General features: G+C 58.1%; 1 protein-coding gene across 4 annotated transcripts in view; it reads left to right on the forward strand.

Moving 5' to 3' along the window:
- The window catches only part of CRAMP1 (cramped chromatin regulator homolog 1), a 55,104-nt gene that overhangs the window by 21,284 nt on the left and 13,270 nt on the right, over positions 1 to 20,550 (forward strand). For all 4 annotated transcript variants that reach the window (XM_072835233.1, XM_072835231.1, XM_072835232.1 and 1 more), the window contains 9 exons: positions 804 to 887; positions 4,128 to 4,176; positions 11,844 to 11,929; positions 12,370 to 12,493; positions 13,425 to 13,506; positions 13,931 to 15,094; positions 17,883 to 18,060; positions 19,598 to 19,779; positions 19,865 to 19,939. In XM_072835233.1, the coding sequence (XP_072691334.1) occupies positions 804 to 887; positions 4,128 to 4,176; positions 11,844 to 11,929; positions 12,370 to 12,493; positions 13,425 to 13,506; positions 13,931 to 15,094; positions 17,883 to 18,060; positions 19,598 to 19,779; positions 19,865 to 19,939 (2,024 nt within the window). The remainder of the gene's footprint in view (positions 1 to 803; positions 888 to 4,127; positions 4,177 to 11,843; positions 11,930 to 12,369; positions 12,494 to 13,424; positions 13,507 to 13,930; positions 15,095 to 17,882; positions 18,061 to 19,597; positions 19,780 to 19,864; positions 19,940 to 20,550) is intronic.

Consider the following 20,550-nt stretch of genomic DNA (forward strand, 5'->3'; position numbering starts at 1 on the left):
TCCTGATCACTCTAGAGGCCAGGACAATGGCGCAGCGGGTTTAGCGCCTGCCTTTGGCCCAGGGCGCGATCCTGGAGATCCAGGATCGAATCCCACGTCGGGCTCCCGGTGCATGGAGCCTGCTTCTTCCTCTGCCTATGTCTCTGCCTCTCTCTCTCTCTCTCTCTCTGTGACTATCATAAATAATAAATAAATAAAAAAAATAAAGTTTAGAGGCCAGGACAGTGGTGCAGCCCCATCTAGCCACAGGGCAGGCTGGGATGTGCACCGTCTGACCTGGATTCGTTGCTTCCTGAGTGAGGTGCATCTGTTGCTGAGGAGCAGGGGAGAGTGGATACTGGTACCATGAGGGCTGGGGCTGCCGTTCCTCCTCCATCTGGCCTCAGGGGGGTCATCAGTGATCAGAGATGGTGTGACACGTCCGCTTCCGTGGTCACAGGCCTCTGGCCTCACACAGAGGTTGGGTGGTTCTGTGTGCGGAGGGAAATGGTCTCAGTCCACCTCCTGTGGCCCCGCTGGCCTCCCAGGCTCCTCCCGGGGCAGCCCTCTGCCCGTTAGCATTTCCTGGCGCCAGCCCAGTTTTCTAATCTAATTTCTCATTTTGAAAATTTAAAAAGCAGCCCTGTGTTCCCGTGTGCGCCTCACTTCGTTTCGCCTGGGGTTGCCGTCCTGGGAGGCACGTGCGGTGGTCAGAACCACGGGACGAACAGCGCTCACGTGCCCCTGCCCTCCTGTGCCCGAGCTGGTCGGCCCGGCGGGGACGTCTTCCCCTTCTAAAGCTCTGTCCCTTCTTGGTGTTTCAGTGTTCTCCCGCGGGCTGAAGAAGTCGTCCCAGGAGCTGTACGGTCTGATCTGCTACGGCGAGCTGCGGAAGAAGGTCGGGGGCTGTGAGTATGGGGCACCAGGGCTCCTGCAGTGCTCGTGGCTGGGGATGTGACGTGGTTTCCGGAATGCTCACGGCTCCCCCTGGCAGGGCCTGCTCTCCTGTCACTGTTGGGTCTTTGATGCCACAGCTCTTCTCCCTCCAGCTTGAATCTTTTTTTTTTTTTTTTTTTTAAGATTTTTATTTATTTATTCATAGAGACAGAGAGAGAGAGGCAGAGACACAGGCAGAGGGAGAAGCAGGCTCCATGCAGAGAGCCCGACGTGGGACTCGATCCAGGGTCTCAGGATCACGCCCTGGGCTGCAGGCGGCGCCAAACCGCTGCGCCACCGGGGCTGCCCCCAGCTTGAATCTTGAAAACATTTTAGGGAGCAGGAAGTTGAAGAGCACCTGAGCCTCTGCGTGCCTGCACCTTCATGACACTTACCTGTCACAGATAGCGGCCCCACCTGTGCCCTACCCCACGAGTGCACTTTCTCTTACTCAGCATCTGACTGCAGGCATCCTGGCAAGGCCCTGACCCTTCATCCCATGTCACTTGAGACCAGGGATATTGTTCTGCATGCCCTCAGTCCTGTCACCACCTGATGTTTAGCATTTATGTCGCAGGCACTATGGTCTTACCTAGCAGCTGCCTGTGTTCAGGGTGCCAGCTGGGGATGTGGTCCTAGGTATACCTGTGGTGCCCCCTTGGGGCTGTTGATGAGATAGATGAGCCTCACCTTTGGTCTTGTGTGACACTGGTGCTTGGAATGATCTGGGCTACTCCCCATATGTCCCTCTGCTTGTCTCCTGTAACCAACGTAGGCATGCTCTGGCTTTCCGGGGGCACCAACCACTTAGTGGCCTACCTCGCCTCCCCGTGTGACCCCAGGCAAGGGGTGCCCTTGTCTATGCAGGTGCCACTGGGCACCGTCACATGGTAGAAGGGTGCTTACCTACCGGGTCACTCCAGAGGCCCAGTGAGACCATATGACAGAGTCATAAGCCGTCTCCTCCCTGGTCACCCAGCAGAATGCCACTGCTCAGAGTGGGCAGCAGGGCGGGGGGTGTGGAATCAGCAGAGGGACCAGGAGGGAGGGCGTTTGAGGGCTGCTCTGCACACGCTAGCCTAGAAGCAGGCAAAAACCCTACAGGTGGCCTGGCTCCCAACACAGTCCTTCCTGTGGTCTGAGCACTTATTTGTCACCTGCTGGCCTGTCGTGGAGTGCTCCCAGTGTGAGTGGTGTACAGGCACTGACTGCCCCCGGCCACTGCTGTGGTGGCCTCTCCTCGCTCTCCCAGCCTGCCTGAGTCCTCATGAGGCTGGCCTGCTCCCTGACTTGGGCGGCTTACTGTCACCCCACTGGGCAGCACTGGGACCCCGGCCCAGGGGCCTCTGTACTTGGACTTCTGTTCCTCTTCCTGCCACCCTGCAGCTCAGAGAAGCCAGTCCTATTTGTGACATCCCACCAGCCCCTCTTGGCCTCCACGCATGCAGCCCCCCCACCAAGGCCCCACTTGAGCCCCGCCTACCCCCCACTCGCAGGTCACTCGCTGGCACACCGGGTGCCCTGCACACTGCAGCGTCTCATGACTGCATGCTGGTAGCCTTTTCTGGACTGTGCAGAAATTGTGGTCGGAGCCTGCTTTTGTTTAACACTGGGCCTCTGGATGAACATGAACCCTGAAACGGTGGGCGTTGAGTCTGCTGTGTTCCTAGGACTCAGACACACGCTACATGTATGCAGCCTCAGGGCAGCTACTGCGCTGGCTGGTGTCCCAGGGGCTGAGGAGGCTCCACTGTGATGAAAATCTCCTTGGCTGCTAAGTGACAGGTGACGCTTTGCCCCCAGGACTGAGTCTTAGACCCAGAGCTCATTTCTCCTGCCGCAGCGGCCTATCTCCCATCCTCACCTGCGTGTTCAGGTAGCTTTTCTCTGAAAGGTGGTTCCCCGCATGGTGCCCATCGAGTGACTCAAACCCTGAAGTCTCAGTGGCTCAGCTCCTGGACCTTCTGTCTGTCCGGCCAGCCAGATGCAGGACCAACGGGCCCTTCCATCCCCTTTGGCTTTCCCTTTGATTTCTGCTCACATGCCCACGAACCTCCAGGACAGGCTGCCCTCTGGCCATGCGCTTGGCCCTGCAGACCCTGCCTTCACATGGGAATCCCTGCTGTGCTTTCCGCTGATGGTGCTGCTTTGTCGCGTAACCGTGTGGGGCCGGGCCATGCTGGGTCCCCGGTCAGTGAGCGGGGCTGTGCGCCTGCCTCTTCCTTGCTAGGCCTTCTGTCCCGGAGGCCCGTCTCCATCTGGCCCGTTGCCCTGCGGCCTGCAGGACATGCCTTGCTGTTTCTCGTCACATGCTTGTCACGTGTGGCTGTGAATTCTTCCAGTGATTATTTGTAAAGCTTTATGTTGTCTTCAATCTTGAAAGGTGTTTTTGCTGGATGGAGAGCTCAGATTGGGCAGTTTTTCCTTCCTTCACTGTAAAGATTTGTTTATCTCTGGCCTTCGCCATTCCTGGGGAGAGGCCACCGGCCGCTGTGTCTCTGCTGCTCTGGAAGGGATGCATTACTTTTCTCTGCTGCTTTAAGGATTTTGTCCTTGTCTTGGTTTTTGGCCTGGCTCTGTGTTTGTGGCTTATTGTTTTTATCCCTGAGTACATAAGAGTTTAAGAAATTTTCGATGATCCCCAAACATTCACCATCTACCAGGTTACTCACGTTCTTGCACATGTAATTTCGTTTTTCCTTGGACATTTTCGGGACAGCAGCAACTGTGGGAGGGTACAGAGGAACATGGTGTCAGCTCTGGTGAACACGTATGGTCTTGGGTCCTTGTTCACTTACCCTGGGAACCTGGGGACCCAAAGCAGACCACGATGGGCCAGCAGATGACACGAGCCCAGCAGGAGAAGCATGTGGTGGTGACCCTGAGAAGGGAATCTGAGCTGGGCGGCTAGGAAGGAGCAGAGGCTCGGTGTGGTGGGGGTCGGGAGTCAGGAGCAGCTGCGTGGAGGCAGGTTGTGGTTCCCCGAGAAAGTCTTGGTGGGTGGAGAGGACATGCAGGTGGGGATGGCATGCTCTGCCCAGGCTTTGTGGGAGGAGCTGCAGCTAACGTGGGGGGTTGTGTTCTGGGAGACTTTGTTGGGTCTTCTGAGAAGGATATTTGCTTCCTACATTGATGAGAGTTAATCAGGAAATCTTCACTGATCTTGCTCCTGAGGAGTTCATGGTCACATTTATTTGTTTTTCCATTTAAAGGTATGGACGACAAGAACGCGACCAAGTTGAATGAGCTCATTCAGGTGGGGTAAGTAGGGCTTGTGTTGTGGAGCGCCGCTGTTGCTTTGGAACGCGTGCGTGCTTCCCGAAGCCCAGAACTGGAGATGTGTGGTTTTTCTCACCGAGGTCCATAATGTGCCCAACCTCCACAGTGAAAGGTGACTGCGCCATGCAGCCCCAGGAGAGCAGGGTGTCATCGCCTGGGCTGCTCCCCATCTCGTTCTTCCCGCGGGCTCCCTGGCAGGGTGGCAGCACCCACAGGGCCCTCACCACCTCCTGTTCCCGCCCCCGTCCCCACCTGCGTGTGGGCTGTGGGTGGCTTCTCTGGCCACAGCAGGCCCACACTCCGCCTTCCTGTTGCCCTCCTGACCCCTTCCCTGTGCCTGCCCGCCGAGGCTCCACGCCCCTAGAGTGAAGCCAGGTCTGACGCCGTCTGCCCTCACACTCGTGGTGTCCAGAGCTCAAGGTTCTCCCGCTTGCTCTGCCCCGAGCTCAGTGACCATTCCCGTGGCAGAGATGGCGTATGGCACGTGCCTTGTGTTCCATTCTCCCACTGTCTCGGTGGAACTTTAGTTTGCTCTCTGGCCCACATTTCAGAGTGGCCTTCAAGGCATCCTTCATTGTCAGCCTCAGTAGTTGGTCCCTGGTCTCCAGCCACGTGTCTGACTCGGGGCGGCCCAGACCTTCCTCTGCTCCACAGTCTGCGGATTCCGTGTGCATGGATTTCCCACCCGGCGTGGCTGCCACGTTGATGGCTGCCGTGGCCTCCCACTCACCCTGCCAGAGCGGGTGTACTCTCTCCAGATCTCTGCCCCTTGCCCTAGATGGACCCTCAGGCCATCCCCAGGCCCCTGCTGGTCCAAGGCTAGCTGTCCCCTGGAACAGTCTTCACTGGTCTCTGCTGCATTTGCAGGACATGGCCTTCTGGCACCTCCGGTGGCATTTCTCCCTCAGCCTGGTGTTGGATGGCCTGCACGTCCCCATCCCTCAGGCGTGAGCTCCTGACAGGTGGCACCGGCTGTGTGGTTTCTGCTCTGGCTCCGCCCCAGCGTCTTCCCTTACATATGCTCCTCTTGGGTTCCCACGAGTTTATTTCTGTGAACTGCCCCCGTTTGGAACCAGACGTGGTGGTAACTGGGATGCACGTATCAGCGCTATGCCAGGCGGTGTGGGCAGCCTTCACAACTGGTGTCTTGGGGCAGACGGGAGCCTCCTGGAGGCATGTGGGTATGCTTAGGAGCAGGTGGCTCATTGGTCGTGCACCCCACGCCCCATTCACCTGTGGCAGTGGCAGTGCCCGCCTTCCTACCCTCACACAGGCCCTGCAGCGTTTGGGGACAAGCTGGGCTTGTGAGCTGTTTGGGCTGCCTGTGTGCCTCTGAGGACCTGCATCGAGAGCCCAGAGAGTACGTGGCAGAGGTGGTTTCTGGCATTAGTGTCTCCCTTGTGAGGCGGAGCACCCACCCTGGATGCGATCTGGGGGGAGCCTTTTTCACCTTTTATTTTACTTGAGTCCTAACTTGTTGGCTGAGTCAGTGTTCTGGTTCTTTGTGCTCAGGGTCATCAGGGACTGGTTTGCTGGAAAACCTGTGAGTTTTCTTGGCCCGTGTTGGTCCTGTTGTGAGAGGCCGCACACAGAGTGGGGGGTGGCCTCCTGGGTTTCTGGAAGGACACGCGGGCCTGCCTCAGAGTTCACCTCATGTGAGGAAGGCGTGTTGATACATGTGAATGTGGCTGGGTGGTTGGCATTAGGGGCTGCTGGAGGTTGGAGGGCTCCTGAGCTGGGGGCCCGCAGGGTCGAGGAAACACACAGTGCTGGGTCCCCACGGTCTCCGCGAGGAGCCATCACAGTAAAGCCCGGAGGCAACATGACTGTTAACATGGTTCTGAACAAGTGAGGATCCAGGAGGAGCGTCTACATCTCCTGTTTGCTTTGAATATTTAGTAACATGGTATTGGGATGTCACCTGTGAGCAGTCAACGCGCAGGCGTCTGGACTGATAGGATCGGTGATTGGGTGAAAACCAGGGGGACAAGAGAGAGACTCCCTGTGCAGCATTCCCCACGACCTCTGTAGCCACCCAGCCAAGGAGGGCAGCAGAAGTTCTCTGTCTCTGGGGGTGTGGGCTGTGCACGGGCGCTTCTGATGAGGGCCGTGTAAGGAGGCAGGAAGGAGCCAGACAGACATGACCTCAGCCCCGCAGCATCAACGTCCAGGTGACGGGCAGGTCAGGCGACAGGGGCAGGTCAGGTTGAAGGTGTGGGGACGTGTCTGTTCTCCCAACATGAGCCCGCAGAGGATGGGGTTGCAGCCAGGGTCACAGTGCGCCTCCTTCCCTGGCTGTGCTCAGTGTAACAACCACGCGGGACAATTCGCCGGTCCTCCCTGCACAGCCCCCTCTAGCCCCCCAGATCAAGAAGGGGGTAAGTGTTCCAGCACCAGCCTCCCCAGAACCCCTGCCTGTGCCACCCCCCATGGCTTGGGGTGAGGAGGAGGGCAGACGGAAGCAGTCCGTTTCCCACAGCTGCGGGTGGAGAGGCGTCAGCACTGTCCGAGAAGGTGTTCACTCACAGCAGGAGCGCAGGGGAGTCCGTACCTCACCCTCTGTTAGTGTGCGTGCCCTCTGACCCCACAGCCCTACTTCTGGAAAGCCCTCAGGTCCGTGGTGAGCTGCGCCGTAGGGCGCACGTCACAGCGTCGCTCACGCTGGCGGAAGGGTGCTGCAGAGAGGAGCCTGGCTCCTGGGCGGGCTTGGGGGGCTCTGTTCTTATTTTTGGAAGTGAGTGGGGTGCACATGTGGCCACAGCAGGGGGACTCAGTTTGTGGCTCCCGCTCACACCAGCACCCCGGGGTGGTCGGTGCCTGGGGCACCCCTGCTCTTCACAGCTGTGTCCTGTTCGAGTATTTGACAAGCAAGCTTCTGTCTGGTTAGAGGAGGGAAGGGTGTTCTTTCTGGTTAGCTTTAGGCTGCTGACCACATTTGCTGTGTGGTGGTCTACTTACGAAAATGCGTTTATCTGTGTTTCTGGCACCAGAACTGTAGCACCTGTGGCTTCACCCTCGGGGCTTCATCAGGAGTGGATGCTGTCGCTGCCTGATGAAATGGTGTCCGAGCACTTGGAGGGTTGTGGAGACCCCCCAGTGTGGCCCTGAGACCTCCCGCATCAGGGACAGATAGGAGCCAGCTCCAGCAGAGCTCGTGAGGCCCCGGGCTGGAGGAGTGGTGTCCCCTGGAGGCCAGCGGCCCTCGCCTCCTGCTTCCCTGCACCTTCCCCTCCGGACGCATCACGTCTGGTGGTTCAGAGCATCACCCAGATGCTGCTGTGGGCACCAGACTGCACGCCTCCCTTGGAGGGTTGCTGGCTGCTTACCCGGGCTCCCTCTCTGCCACAGGGGACCGGCTCTTCCCTGTCTCCCGGCTGTGAGTCCGAGTCTGCCCCAGCCCCGAGCCTCTGCTGAGTGTGTGTCTCACGTGTCCTCCATGTATGGCCAGACAGCATGTCAACCCCCCCCCCCAGTGCTCTGGGCACCTCCCTGTCAGGCCCCTGACCAGCCTGTAGCTCCCAGAGGGTCGGGGGCTGGGTCCTGGGGCTTGGTCGTCGGGGTGCCGGGGCGCCGAGTGCTGGCAGCTCCTCCCTCTGCTTTGATGGAGGAATGTCCTTCGCAGCACCCTTCTGTGTCTAAGGAGCAAGGCGGTCGCTATGAATCTCTCAGAAATGTTTATCATGGGCTGCCCAGGTGGCTCAGTGGTTTAGCGCCTGCCTTCAGCCCAGGGCGTGATCCTGGGGTCCCGGGATCGAGTCCCACGTCAGGTTCCCTGCATGGAGCCTGCTTCTCTCTCTGCCTGTGTCTCTGCTTCTCTCTTTCTCTCTCTCTCTGTGTCTCTCAGGAATAAATAAATAAAATGTTTTAAAAAAAGAGAAGTTTATCGTGAAAAAGTTCAAACATCAGGTTGAAACAGCAGTAGATCCAGCCCTTTCTCCCCTTCACTTGAATTTATCGACGGAGGAGCTGCCCGAAGCCTGTGCCCACTTGTACCAGCTCTGGGTGGTTGGGGGAGGGCGGCTCTGTGTGCAGGCAGGTGTGTGCACACATGTTCAGTGTTACTTGTCCTCTTGTGGTTTCATTTCCCTTTCTGCCCTGCTGGGCTGTGGTCCGTGGAACAGACCGCTATCCGTAAGTGGGTTTTGAGCAGGTGCCTTCAGTACCTTCGTGTGTGCTCCACGACAGGACAGAAACAACAGGGTCCTGCGTCTGCCGTTCGGGCTCCTGCCGGAGAGGGCCCCTGCCTCAGGAGCCTCCCGTGTTATACCAACTTGCTTCCCCAGCCCCTGGTGACCTCTCCCCTTCACTGCCTGCATAGATGCCTTTTCTAGAATGTCTCCAAGTGGGGATTGCACAGCACGCAGCCTTTCCAGATGGCTTTTCACCTCCGGTTGTGAGTTTGAAGGCCCACGGAGCAGTGTACCACCCCGATCCACATCCAGATGGCTCCGTCGCCCCCAGACTCCCTTGTGCTGCCCCTTCATAGTTACCGCCCACGCCCAGCCCCAGCAGCCCCTTGGCTGGTCTCTCTGCCCTGTCTTCCTGCCTTTCTCAGAGCACCGTCCAAATGGGGTCACGCGTGCATGGCCTTTGGAGGTTGGCGTCTTCCACCTGGTGCTGTTCACTTGAGATCTGGCCCTTGTGGGTCCGTAGTTCATGCCTCTTCCTGCAGGTAGTGGCCCCACTGCGGCTGTCCCATGCCTGCTTATCCATTCCTCAGCAAGGAACATGGCTGTTAACAGGGCCACTCTAAACCTTCGCCGCCAGGTGTTGGTTGCCTATCACCTGGGCACACGCGCAGGGGGTCCTGCGCTGGCTTCTTTGGGTGCTACCACACAGCTTTCTAGGGAGAGTCCGTTCTGGGCATTGAGTGTGTTTTGAGCATCCTCGTGGGTGGGAAGTGGGATCGGTTTGTGTTGCCCTGGTGACTGACCACATTGAGCATCTTTCTTGTGCTTGTCATGCATCTGCCTCTGTCTGGTGACTGGCCTGCTCAGATCTTGCACCCGTTTCTTTATTACTGAGGTTGGATAGTTCTAGAGTTGTTATAGACACAAGCCTTTTGTCTTGGGTAGGCGGTCAACAGTGTTTTCTCCCAGTCTGTGGCTTTTCCTGCCTTCCTAGTGCCTGTCGCCTGGCGGGAGTGCTCAGTCCTACTGAGGCCCATTGCCATCTCCCTTTATGGGCCGCAACTTCATTGTGACGTCCAGGAGCCCTTGGTCTCGCCCACAGTCCAGCATTGCTCCAAGTTTCCTTGTGAAAGTTTGATGGTTTGCTATTTCCATCCGTGTTGTATGACAGGCAGGTCCCACTGAGTTTTGCCTCTGTGGCCTGCAGGTGTCCACTTACTGCAGTCTCAGCTATTGAAAGCACTGTCCTTCTGATGCTGCTTTTGCACCCTTGTGTGAAGCCAGCAGGCGGTACTGTGTGGCTCTGTATCCAGGTTTCCCTCCCGTTACACTGATGGATGTGTCCAGTCTTCCGCCAGCTGACTTTGGTTTCCAAGGGTAAAGCCAGTGGCCCATAAAGGTGAAACAGGTGGGGGAAGCAGGATGGTGTGTGTGGAAGATTCCTTTGTTGAAGGCCGTGGAGTATTTATTTAACCAACTTCCCATCCATCCTTCTCATGCAGACCTTTCTCAGTTAACTGTGAACGTCCATTGGTTGGAGAGCGTGGGACTCAGGAGCAAAAGGACGGAGGAGAACTCTGAGGTCACCCCTCACTATGATGCTCACAGGCCAGCCTCACATGCTGACTGGGCTCGGCACATGACTTTGCAGAAGAGAAAGCCTGAGTCCCGTGCACGTAGAGGAACGAGCCTGTTGCCTGTCTGTCAAAGCAACAACAGTGGGCGGCGGGGGGGGGAGGGTTGTTGTTGCATGGGGTCCTCTGTGTGACCCTTGATCAGGGGTTAGGGTGGGAGCCTTCTGCTGGTGGTGCTGCTTAAACTCCATGCGCTGGGGGCGCCTAGCCTGGTGGTGCTCCTGCCGTGGCTCAGCTCCGGGGTGGGCTCGAGGATGGGGGCGCACAGACCACATCCAGGTCCGTGGCCAGGCCCCCGAGGCCTGCTCTCAGCAAGCATGAGCTGGGCCCGGCAGCTGTAGCTTCAGGGCACTCCTAGAACTTCCATTTGAAAGTAAAGGAATGGGATCGTGATCTCAGGATGTTTTCTGGTCATACAAAAGGAGCTGCTCACTTTCCCTTAGAAAAAAAAATGATAAAAAAGGAAGTCACCAAAGAGCAGTTTAACGGAAAATGTGATTATCGCAAACACAGGTGCCCCATGGTGGCCACACACCCCCTGCCCCCCCAGGTCTGTGTTGTTGGTGTGGTGCAGATGCAACAAGAAGTGGTGGGCAGAGAGGCCCAACCAGCCCTGGAGCTGCTGCTGGAGACTGGCTGGGGCCGAGTCCACCTGCCCCACGTCCACGGCCGCACTTCGCTGCCTCTGTGTCCCTGAGGTTGAGGTGATCATGTCCCCAGACACAGTGGCAGGGAGTGGGCCTCCTGGGGTCCCTTGGCCTCTTTGGCAGCCTGCCCATATCTCAGCACCATTTCTGGTGTCCTGTGTCTAATTCCGGGCACAGGAGAGGCTCAGCCAGGACTGGACTCATGGGTATGCGGAGAGACAGCTGCCACGGAGGCGTTGACAATGATGCGGGACTCCTGTGAGCCTGCTGCGCTGCCTGACTGCCTCAGCTTGGTCTGCCGCACGTCACACCCCCTGCTTGGCCTTCTAAACACGCTCCGGGGGCCACAGTGAAATCCACTGTTGAGGGGGCTGAGACCCTGGTGCCGTGGGAAATCAGAGCTGTTTCCCTTCCAAGGAGGAGAGGGTGTGCGGCTTTGCTTCCTCGGAGGTGGAAGCTGGGTCTAGGACTGCTGGAGGCTGGCGGGCTCCTCCAGACTTAACTTGTCAGTTTTTCAAAATAGCCAACCTTTCTTGAGTAGATCCAAAGCATCCGAAGTGTGTTTTTTGAAAGGAGCTTTATTTGTGGTGTTAATTTTCATGAGTTACATGGAAATTCTTTAGTTTGTGTCATGCTAACGTTAGTGAAGTTCTGGCTGTACCAGTGTTCTCCCGATGGCAACAGATCCTGGGCCTGCCTGAGCTCCGTTTTGGGGAGTGTGAGCAAGTGGCACATTGTGTCTGCTAGCTGCAAGTGGCCGGTACTCCGTCGGGTGCCACTGGTGTGGCTTACAGAGGAGCCACGGGACATTGGTGATGGGGGTTAGTGGCCACCTCCAGGAGGGCTCAGACAGTTTGCTCTCGAGGGACCTCGAGGAGGCGGAGGAGAGAAGGCATGCATTCGACATTCGATGCGGGCTCCCGCACAGTGGACTTTCCAGGGGATGGACAGCAGGAGGTGCCACGCGACTTGCCAGGGGGCGGGCATGCGTCCGTGAAGGACTGGCATCCTCTTTGCAGCGTGAGGCATGGGCAGGAAAGTAGTGGGACTTCAGAATTACGGTGTGGCCTCCCTCTGCACAGCTGCCTGTGAGCCCAGGAGCTTCGTGGGGACCCTGTGCCAGGGCCTTCATCTGTCAGGTTCTCCGTGTATCAGGCACACTGGTTGCTCATATGTGCGGGGCAGGGAGTGGCCGTTCACCTAGAGGCCTCACTGTTTCCACAAAACTCCTTTCCCAGGGCCACCACCGTGCGCTACAAAGGAAGAAACCTACGGATCAAAGCGCCCATGTGCCGTGCTCTGAAGAAGCTCTGTGACCCGGATGGTATGTGATCACGGACGTGGGGATGGCGGGGGCGTTGCCTCCTGCGGCTGCCCTCACAGTGGCTCTGAGTCCGCTTCATCTGGTCCTGCTCGTTGGCAGCACCTGGACTCGAAACTCCTTGTCACACCATGTGTCCCCTGAGGCAGTCAAGTTTAGCTCAGAAGCTACGGCATGTTCAGACAGAGTGTCATTGTGATGAGCAGGTCTCTGTGGGCTCCCGTGGCCTGGCCGGTGGCTCTGGCTTGTAGATCCCAAGCAGCCATGTTGGCATTCCTTCTTGAGAGCATGGATCCCTGTGGGCTTCTCTGCCAGCCTTGCTGTCGCTCATGGGGCTATTTGCCCAGAGCTTCTCGTAGATTCTGTTATTTGTGTGGCAAGGCGCTTGCGTCCTACGTTAAGGTTCACGGGTGCCAGGCTCTCATGGCCCCTTCTTGTCGTAGGCTTGAGTGATGAAGAGGACCAGAAGCCAGTGCGCCTGCCCCTGAAGGTCCCAGTAGAGCTGCAGCCAAGGAACAACCACGCCTGGGCCCGCGTGCAGAGCCTGGCCCAGAACCCGAGGCTCAGGTAACTGTCGTGGTGGCCCTCAGCCCAAGGGGTCCCACTCCGGCAGGGCTCTCAGGCCGAGCACAGGAAGCAAAAGGATGTCATGGTTGGCAGGTTATGGCTACAGATTCTTTCTCTCGTCTTTACCTTCAAAAGCCCTTCCACTCCTCTCTCCCCACCTCCCTGAATATTTATGTCTGACTTATACACAGGACACCACAGAGGGTGTGGACCGTTTTTCATTTAGACATCTTTTTTGATTGAGGTAAAATTCTTGTAACTTAGAATTAACCATGTGTCATTTTAAGGTGTCGAACTCAGGGCCCTGGGCACCTTCACAGGGTGTTGTAGAATTTCCCCCTCTGGCTCCAGAGCTTCCCGTCACCCCGAAAGGAAACCTCGCATCCACTAAGCCCTCGCTCCCCGCTCCCAGCCTCCTCTGCGTCTGCTGTCCATCTCTAGGCCTGCCTGTTGTAGGCAGTTCGCGTAGAGTGTGGCTCTTCTGCTCTTCTGTCAGCTGCTCTCCCCGAGCCTCGTGTTCTTAAGGTTTGTCTCCATCAGGACGCCTGGTTTCCACGTGGATTTAAATTTTCTCAGTGTTAATTAAGGCCAGTCCTGGTCCACAGGGTACTGAGGGTAGGGCAGTTGGTTGTACCGCTGTCCACATCCTGGTGGAGATCTTTTACTATGCAGAAGGGGCATGGGGGCGGGGGGGGGCTCTCTTCTTTTCTTACAGCTTCACGCGAATCTCTAGTTCACTCCATTTAAAGGACTAATTTTTGAGACAAGGAATCAGTGGTCCTGCTGGGGCCCTGTGCCTCCGGCCCCTCCTTGAACGCTCCCTCCACCATCCATGGCCTTCGGTCCTCTTGCTGCTTCAGCCTCATGCTGCTCCTCAGGACGTTCCCTCCCTGTGTAACAGCCGCCCGTCCTGCCTGTGGTTTCTCTGCAGGATGATTGTGGAGCTCCACCGAAAGGTCTCCAGCCTCATCGAGTTCCTGAAACAGAAGTGGGCGCTCCATGAGGTGCGGATTGTATCCTTTTCCTACTCACGTGGCCTTGCCCCTACCCCAGAGCACCTGCTGCTTAAGGATAGGTCTTGTTTCTCTGTCCTGAGTGCAGTCAGTCCCATGAAGTGGCATGGAACCAGAACCAAACTTGCAGTCCTCTGTCTTCTGGGGTTCGGGTGGGAGTCCCTTCCGGCTCCCTAAGCTGCAAGTGGCCACTGTCTGGCCTATGTGGTAGGTTAGGGAGCACGCGAGGCGTCCCTATCAGCAGGTTTAGTAAAACAAGCACAGATGGCCCCAAACTTCTCGTGTCCTTGGCTGCCTCTCAGCCTGCCATCCCAGCCGGCAGGGTGCTGGTTGGTAGAGGAAGTGCCTGGCTCACGCTCTGTCTGTGGCCCAGTGGCACACAGCAGGGCCCACTCCTGTGGCTGCTCCTTGACTGAGGTCCCAGCGGAAGACACTCGAGGATCGGCAGCTGCAGCACTCACTTCCAGAGCCGTCGCAGGAGAAGGTGGCCTTGCACCTGTTCCCTGGAGAGAGTTGCACGCTGACGCCACTGCCGGGAGTGGCCCGAGTCGTGCACTCCAAGGCCTTCTGCACGGTGCACTGGCAGGAGGGTGGCCGGTGCAAGCAGGGCTCCAAGGATGCCCACACATTGCCTCCGGCCCAGATCTTGGGCATCCAGAGCGGGCAGGGCACGGCCAGGGGCCAGGTGAAGTGTCCTCGGGGTGGCACCGAGGGCAAGGGCCCGGGACGACCCCCTCCTTCCACCGATGCCTCACAGAGCTCTGGAGAGAGTTCCCCCGAAAGTGCCCCTGGGGAGGGGGCCGCCCCGAGCCTTGGCAGTCTAGACACTCCAGACAGGCTGCCCACTGGGCTCCAAGATGCTGGGGGGCGGCTTGAGAAGACCCCCACAGCTGCTCCTGCAGAGGGCAGGGACGGCCTCACCCGAGAGCCTGCGGATGTGACGTGCGCCTGCGGCCAGCTCCCAGAGCTGGAGGATGAGCTCTCCCTCCTTGATCCCTTCCCGCGCTACATGAAGTCCTGTCAGGACCTCATCGTCCCTGAGCAGTGCCGCTGTGCAGACTTGCGGCCCTCAGGCTGCGCCTCCCCAGAGACTCGCGTCCCCGGCAGTGCAGAGGTGGTCGACCTCGCTCGGGCTGGGGCGCCATCCCCCGTCCGTGCCCCACCAGGTCCTGAGCCTCAGCCTGGCCCCGGGCTCCAGCCAGATGTTTGCACTAAAGACTCATCAGAGGCACCTGCAGAGGAGCCCCAGGAGAAGGTGAACCCCTCGGATCCCCCGCCTCAGGGACAGCCTGCCGCCAAGCCTCCTAAAGATGTCCCCGCCAGCCGGCTAGCCCAGCAGCTCCGCGAGGAAGGCTGGAACCTGCAGACCTCCGAAAGCCTGACGCTGGCCGAAGTCTACCTCATGATGGGCAAACCAAACAAGCTCCAGCTGGAGTATGACTGGCTGGCTGTGCTGGGTCCTGAGGGCCAGACCCCCGGCGGGCAGGCCCAGGGCCCCTGCCCTGCCGCCCCACCCTCCACCTTCCACAAGCAGCGCCTCCTCAGCTGCCTCCTGAGGCTCATCTCCACCGAGGTCAACCCCAGGCTGGTGAGTGAAGCTCGAGCATAGCCCTGCTGGCGCCCCAAGGGAAGTCTGGCCCAGTCTGAAGTCTCTCAGCAGAGCAACTGGGTCCAGGGGGAGGGAGGGAGGGACCGGGTGACCAGGCAGGCCACGCTTCCTTATCTCAAGCTGGGCTTGGTAACGAGGGTTCTGGTTCGCCGCAGGCATGGGCTCTGTCCCACGTGGCTCACATGAGGCTCCAAGGACAACTGTGACCAAGAACCCATTCCTTGCCAGGCTTCAGTTATGCTAAGCTCTCTCTTGCTGGCCAGAGGGACAGCGTGTGCAGAGGCAATGCAGTAGCCATGGCCGGGAGCCAGGCAGGAACATTGCAGGTTTCAACAGAGGGAATGACAATGTCCTTTGTGCTTTAGGGTGGCCATTGTGGGAGGATGATGGCACAGCTTCAGGGCAGGGAGTGGAGTGGTGAGGGCACAGATGAAGGGCTCTGGAGCTCCTTAGGGACCTCCGTGGTGGCTGGTCCCTAAGCCTGGGGAGTGGCTATGACTTCTCCTGGGGTGTCTGGTCAGAAACAGGGCAGAGGTTGCCCCCTACAAGAGAAACCCCAGTGAGCTTTCCTGGGACGAGAAGATGGCATCTGAAGCAGGAGCTCCTAAGTTGCCATGTGTGCTTGGCGCTGGGGAGTGCAGGGCTTCACAGGTTCCCAGAGGAGCGGCCGAGGGAGCGGCACATAGTTGCCAGGAGAGAGTGGAGCTTGGGGGACAGGATGGGGCTGTGCGGACCCTGGGGGATGGGATGGGGCTGCCGGGTCACATCTGCGCAGCACACCTGCCACTTCTGGACAGGTGGCCCTCACCGTGCCTCCTGCAGGGCTTTTCTATACCCTTCCTGGCTGCATCCCTGTGCTGCCTTTGCCATAGACAGGTGCTCAGCAGAGCACATGGGGACACGAGGGAGATGGCTGTCATGGCATGATGGGACCTGGCTGGAAGCTGCAGAGGCAGCCGAGGGGTGAGCAGTGGCCTTTAGATTGAGTGCTGTGGAAGCTGGCGACCTGCAGGCAGGCATGGGCAGCGTTGGGGCAAGTGGGTAGAGAAAACGTTTTAGAGGGGGTCCCTGGGTGGCTCAGCGGTTTAGCGCCTGCCTTTGGCCCAGGACGCGATCCTGGAGTCCCAGGATTGAGTCCCGTGTCAGGCTCCCAGTGTGGAGCCTGCTTCTCCCTCCTCCTGTGTCTCTGCCTTTCTCTCTCTCTCTCTATGTCTATCATAAATAAGTAAATCTTTAAAAAAAAAAAAGGAAAAGAAAAAAGAAAACGTTTTAGAGGGCAGGCCAAGTGGCTCAGCGGTTTAGCGCCACCTTCAGCCCAGGGTGTGACCCTGGGGTCCTGGGATCGAGTCCCACGTTGGGCTCCCCATAGGGAGCCTGCTTCTCCCTCTGTCTGTTTCTTTGCCTTTCTCTCTTTCTGTGTCTCATGAATAAATAAAATCTTAAAAACTTTTTAGAGTGAGGCTTCTGGAGGAGAGGAAACTGGATGGACAGGAGCAGGTCCAGAGCCCTACAGGAGGTGGAAGCAGGGGACGCAGACACTGGCCTTGGCCTCGACTGAGAGAGGAGGGCTAGCAGCTTGGAAATACTGCTGAGAATTCAAAGCAGGCTGCTCAGAGCCATGCCCTAGAGTGGGGCCCCAGCAGCAGCTTCTGCGCCACCCAGGGACTCAGGAGAGATGCAAGTTCTTGGGACCTAGAGGCTGTGGGGACACACACACACACACACACACACACACACGCGCGCGCGCGCCCTCTCTCTCTCTCTCTCTCTCTCTCTCTCTCTCTCTCCCCCCCCCCCCCCCCCCCCGGCTGATTGTGATGCATCTCAGCCCTGAGAACCACTGGGCAGAGGCCTGAGCCCTTGTGTGAAAGGTGAAAGATGGGCCGGCTGGCCGGAGGCAGAGGCCCCTTTGTAGGGGCGGAGCACTGTCGAGCAAGTGCAGCCCACGCCCAGGCCTCTGGACAAGCAGGACCTTGCAAGAGGCTGCTAGGTGTGCAGGGGGCCCCGTTGGATGGTGACACTGAATAAGCTAAGTAGGACATGATAGCAGGCGGGGCAGGGGCAGAGGTCCCTCGGAAAGGAAGAGGTGGGTCAGGACTGGGCACTGAGCAAGCAGAGCGGGCGAGGTGGTGCCGAAAGCAGGGGAAGGTTGGCCCTGGGGGAGCCCTGATGGCGGGCGCTGTGGAGACTGGGGAGGGGTCACCGGGATGAGGACAGAGGTGGGGTGGAATGGGTTGTCCCTGTGGCAGGGTTCCTCACACTCAGCTACAGCTGAGCCAGGGGCCTGCAGGATCCCTGAGGTTAGCACTTTGACTCAGCAGAGGACTTTTTTGACTACAGCTTTGTTTAATTCTAGAAATTAAGTCTGTATTTCCTTCCTCTGACTCACAATCAGGAGAGTCCACTGCGGTCCTCTTGAGCAGGCTTTTAATTTTTTTTGTTTTTATTTTTTTTAAAGATTTTATTTATTTATGCATGAGAGACACAGGGGGAGGCAGAGAGATACAGGCAGAGGGAGAAGCAGACTCCATGCAGGGACCCTGATGCGGGACTCGATCCTGGCACCCTGGGATCACACCCTGGGCCCAAGACAGAGGCTTAACCGCTGAGCCACCTGGACGTCCCTTGCGCAGGCTTTTAAAAAGAGGAGTTCGTGTCGCCGCCCTGCCGTGGTCCCTCCGGCAGCGTGAGCACCTCAGGCTGGAGGGAGACCCACTGCCTTCACCCAGGCTGAGTTAACTTTGGTTGTGGCCCGTTTCTGTCCCAGGCTCCAGAAGGGAACGCCAGCTCCGCGGCTTCCGTGAGGCCCGCCCAGGAAGAGCAGTTGGCTACCCCACCAGGGAAGGTGGTGACTGTCAGCTCCCGGAGCCCCCGCTGCCCGCGGAGCCAGTCTGCCCTCCGCAACAGCAAGACCTTCTCTCCCAGCTCTGCGCCTTGCTCCTCAGGTGAGGCTCAGCCACCGGTGCCTTTCTGGGTGTGTGGGCTGTGCCTGAGCCCAGGGTACGGCGTGCCCGATGTCTGGCCCCGCTCGGCTGATTGCTGTCCTGCCCATGGTGTATGGCAACAAATCCCACCTTTCGCAGGGAGGGTGAGTGCCAGGCCTGTCACCTAAGGCTTGGGATCCTGGGGTGCTGAAGCCAGTGGGAAACATGGGGTGGCCCTTGCCAGTTTGGTCACTCTGGGGGATCTTTGTAAGGTCAGTGGAAGCCTCTAGAGCATGCTGATTTGGTGCCTGAAAGCCCAAGAAGGGACCATTCCCTGGTACTTTTGACGTGTCGTAGAAACCCTCGGGTCAGGGAGGCCCCAGCACTTTCACACGGTCTTGGAAGGAACGGTGTGCTAACCTGCTAGTCTGCAGTGTCCTTTGTCCAGGCCGTACCTGAGGAGTAGTTTCAATTCAGGGCCATTCCTTGGATTTTCCGGTACCTGAGGCAACAGGGATTGAGGACTGGCCTGGCCTTTGTGTCCTGTGTTCAGGGGCCTCCACGCCAGGTGTGAGGGGCTTCGTTACCATCCCCATGGGCCCGTGCCCTCGCTGCAGGACCTTGGCCATCCTGGATGCACCTTGAACATCCTGCACCAGCAGGTGTCTCTGTATCATGAGCACGGGCCTCATGAGCACGGGCCACACACGAGAGGCAGTACCACGTCTGACCTAGTGTCCTGTGTGTCAACGGTTTCTTGGATCTTTTTTTTTCCCTTTCCTTTTCCTTTTCCTTTTCCTTTTCCTTTCTCTTTCTCTTTCTCTTTCTCTTTCTCTTTCTCTTTCTCTTTCTCTTTCTCTCTTTTTTCCTTCAAGATTTATTTATTTGAGAAGCAGCATGCATGAGCAGGAGGGACAAGAGGGAGAGGGAGAGAGAATCTCAAGCAGACTCCAGCATGGAGCCCGGTGTGGGTCTTGATCCCACAGTCCCAAGAGTCAGCGGCCTAACTGACTCACCCAGGTGCCCGGGTTATTTTCTGTTCCGAGCACATCACTACGTTTCTGTTTCCTCTGTATTGCGGATACCTGCCTCTCGACAGAGTCCTTTGTGGCCTCTGGGGTAGCTGAGGCTGGATCAGGTGTCCGTGCAGCCCAAGGCACAGGTAGCAGTGGGGGCTGGCTGCCACAGGCTGTAGTCTCTTCTGCCTTCCAGAGCCAGCAGTTACTCTCTGGCTTGCTGACCTCTGGTCTGTGCTAGATGGTCCGGAAGGTTCTTCCAGTTCTCAAATGTCTTTACAGGCCATCTGCCCTTCCCACCGGGGACCAAAGTGGCAGAGTGCCGTCATGGTATCAGAGCCATGATTCGCTCACACTGAGAGCTAGAATTCCAGAGAGAAAGCTGGGAAGGCAGGTGTTGGGGACTGAGATCTAGGAGATGCTTCCAAGGAAACGGAACTGGCTGTCCCGTATTTCTTTCCGGTTTTCTTTTGGGGAGAGCTCTGTTCGTGCTGGCGATGCTGCTGGGTGAGTGGTCGTGTTTGCTCTCCCTTGGCTTCCAGGTCTGAGGAACCCGCCCAGACCCCTCTTGGTGGCGGGCCCCTCCAGCACAGGCAGCAGTGACTCCGACGGTGGCCTTTTTGCCGTTCCCACCACTCTGCCGCCCAATAGCCGACACGGGAAGCTCTACTCTCCCAGCAAAGAAACAGAACTGACTTTCCGTCAGCACCTGAACTCCATCAGCGTAAGTAGGGGAGCCGCACTGCCATTGGGGGTGGGGGCTCCGCATCCGGGGAGCATGCTCTCAGGCCCCCGCCCTCTCCTTGCAGATGCAGTCAGATTTCTTCCTGCCGAAGCCCAGGAAGCTGCGGAACCGGCACCTGCGGAAGCCACTGGTGGTGCAGGTCAGGGCACCCGCGTGGGTCTGGGCACACCCCCCTCCGGGTCCCCTGCTGGGAGAGGGGACTCCCCGCTGAGCAGGGAGCCCGACACGGGGCTCGATCCCAGGACCCCGGGATCATGACCTGAGCCGAAGGCAGATGCTTCACCCACGGAGCCACCCAGGCGCCTCCTCCTTCTTTCTTATGCGTAGGACACGCAGAGTAATCACAGGGCTGACCATTCCCTGAAGTAATCTTTGCACAGCATGAAAACCACTTGCACAAGAGGCAGGAAGTTCTGGGGATTCGAGTCCCAAGCGTCCTGGGTTAGGATCTATTCGAGGACTCTCAGAGCCTCTATAAATACACAGCCGGCAGAGGCAGTTGGCAAGTAGCTGGGGTGGCCAGAGGCCAGACTCTCCTGAGCTCCCCACAGTGAATGCTGGGTCCCCATGGAAGCCATCTGCCCCCGAGGGGACAGCCAGGCAGGGAGCGGCCCGTGAGCACGGGTGAGGCAGGAATTCTGTGATGACCAGCAGCTAAAATGTGTGGGTGTGTATTGTTTTGCGATAAATGCACAGCTTTCTGTTTGTTTTGTTAGTCTCTTCGAAATCTCTTCCTCTTGAGATTAAATC

The sequence above is a fragment of the Canis lupus genome, chromosome 8, assembly GCF_048164855.1.
Source record: "Canis lupus baileyi chromosome 8, mCanLup2.hap1, whole genome shotgun sequence".
Taxonomy (NCBI): Eukaryota; Metazoa; Chordata; class Mammalia; order Carnivora; family Canidae; genus Canis; species Canis lupus.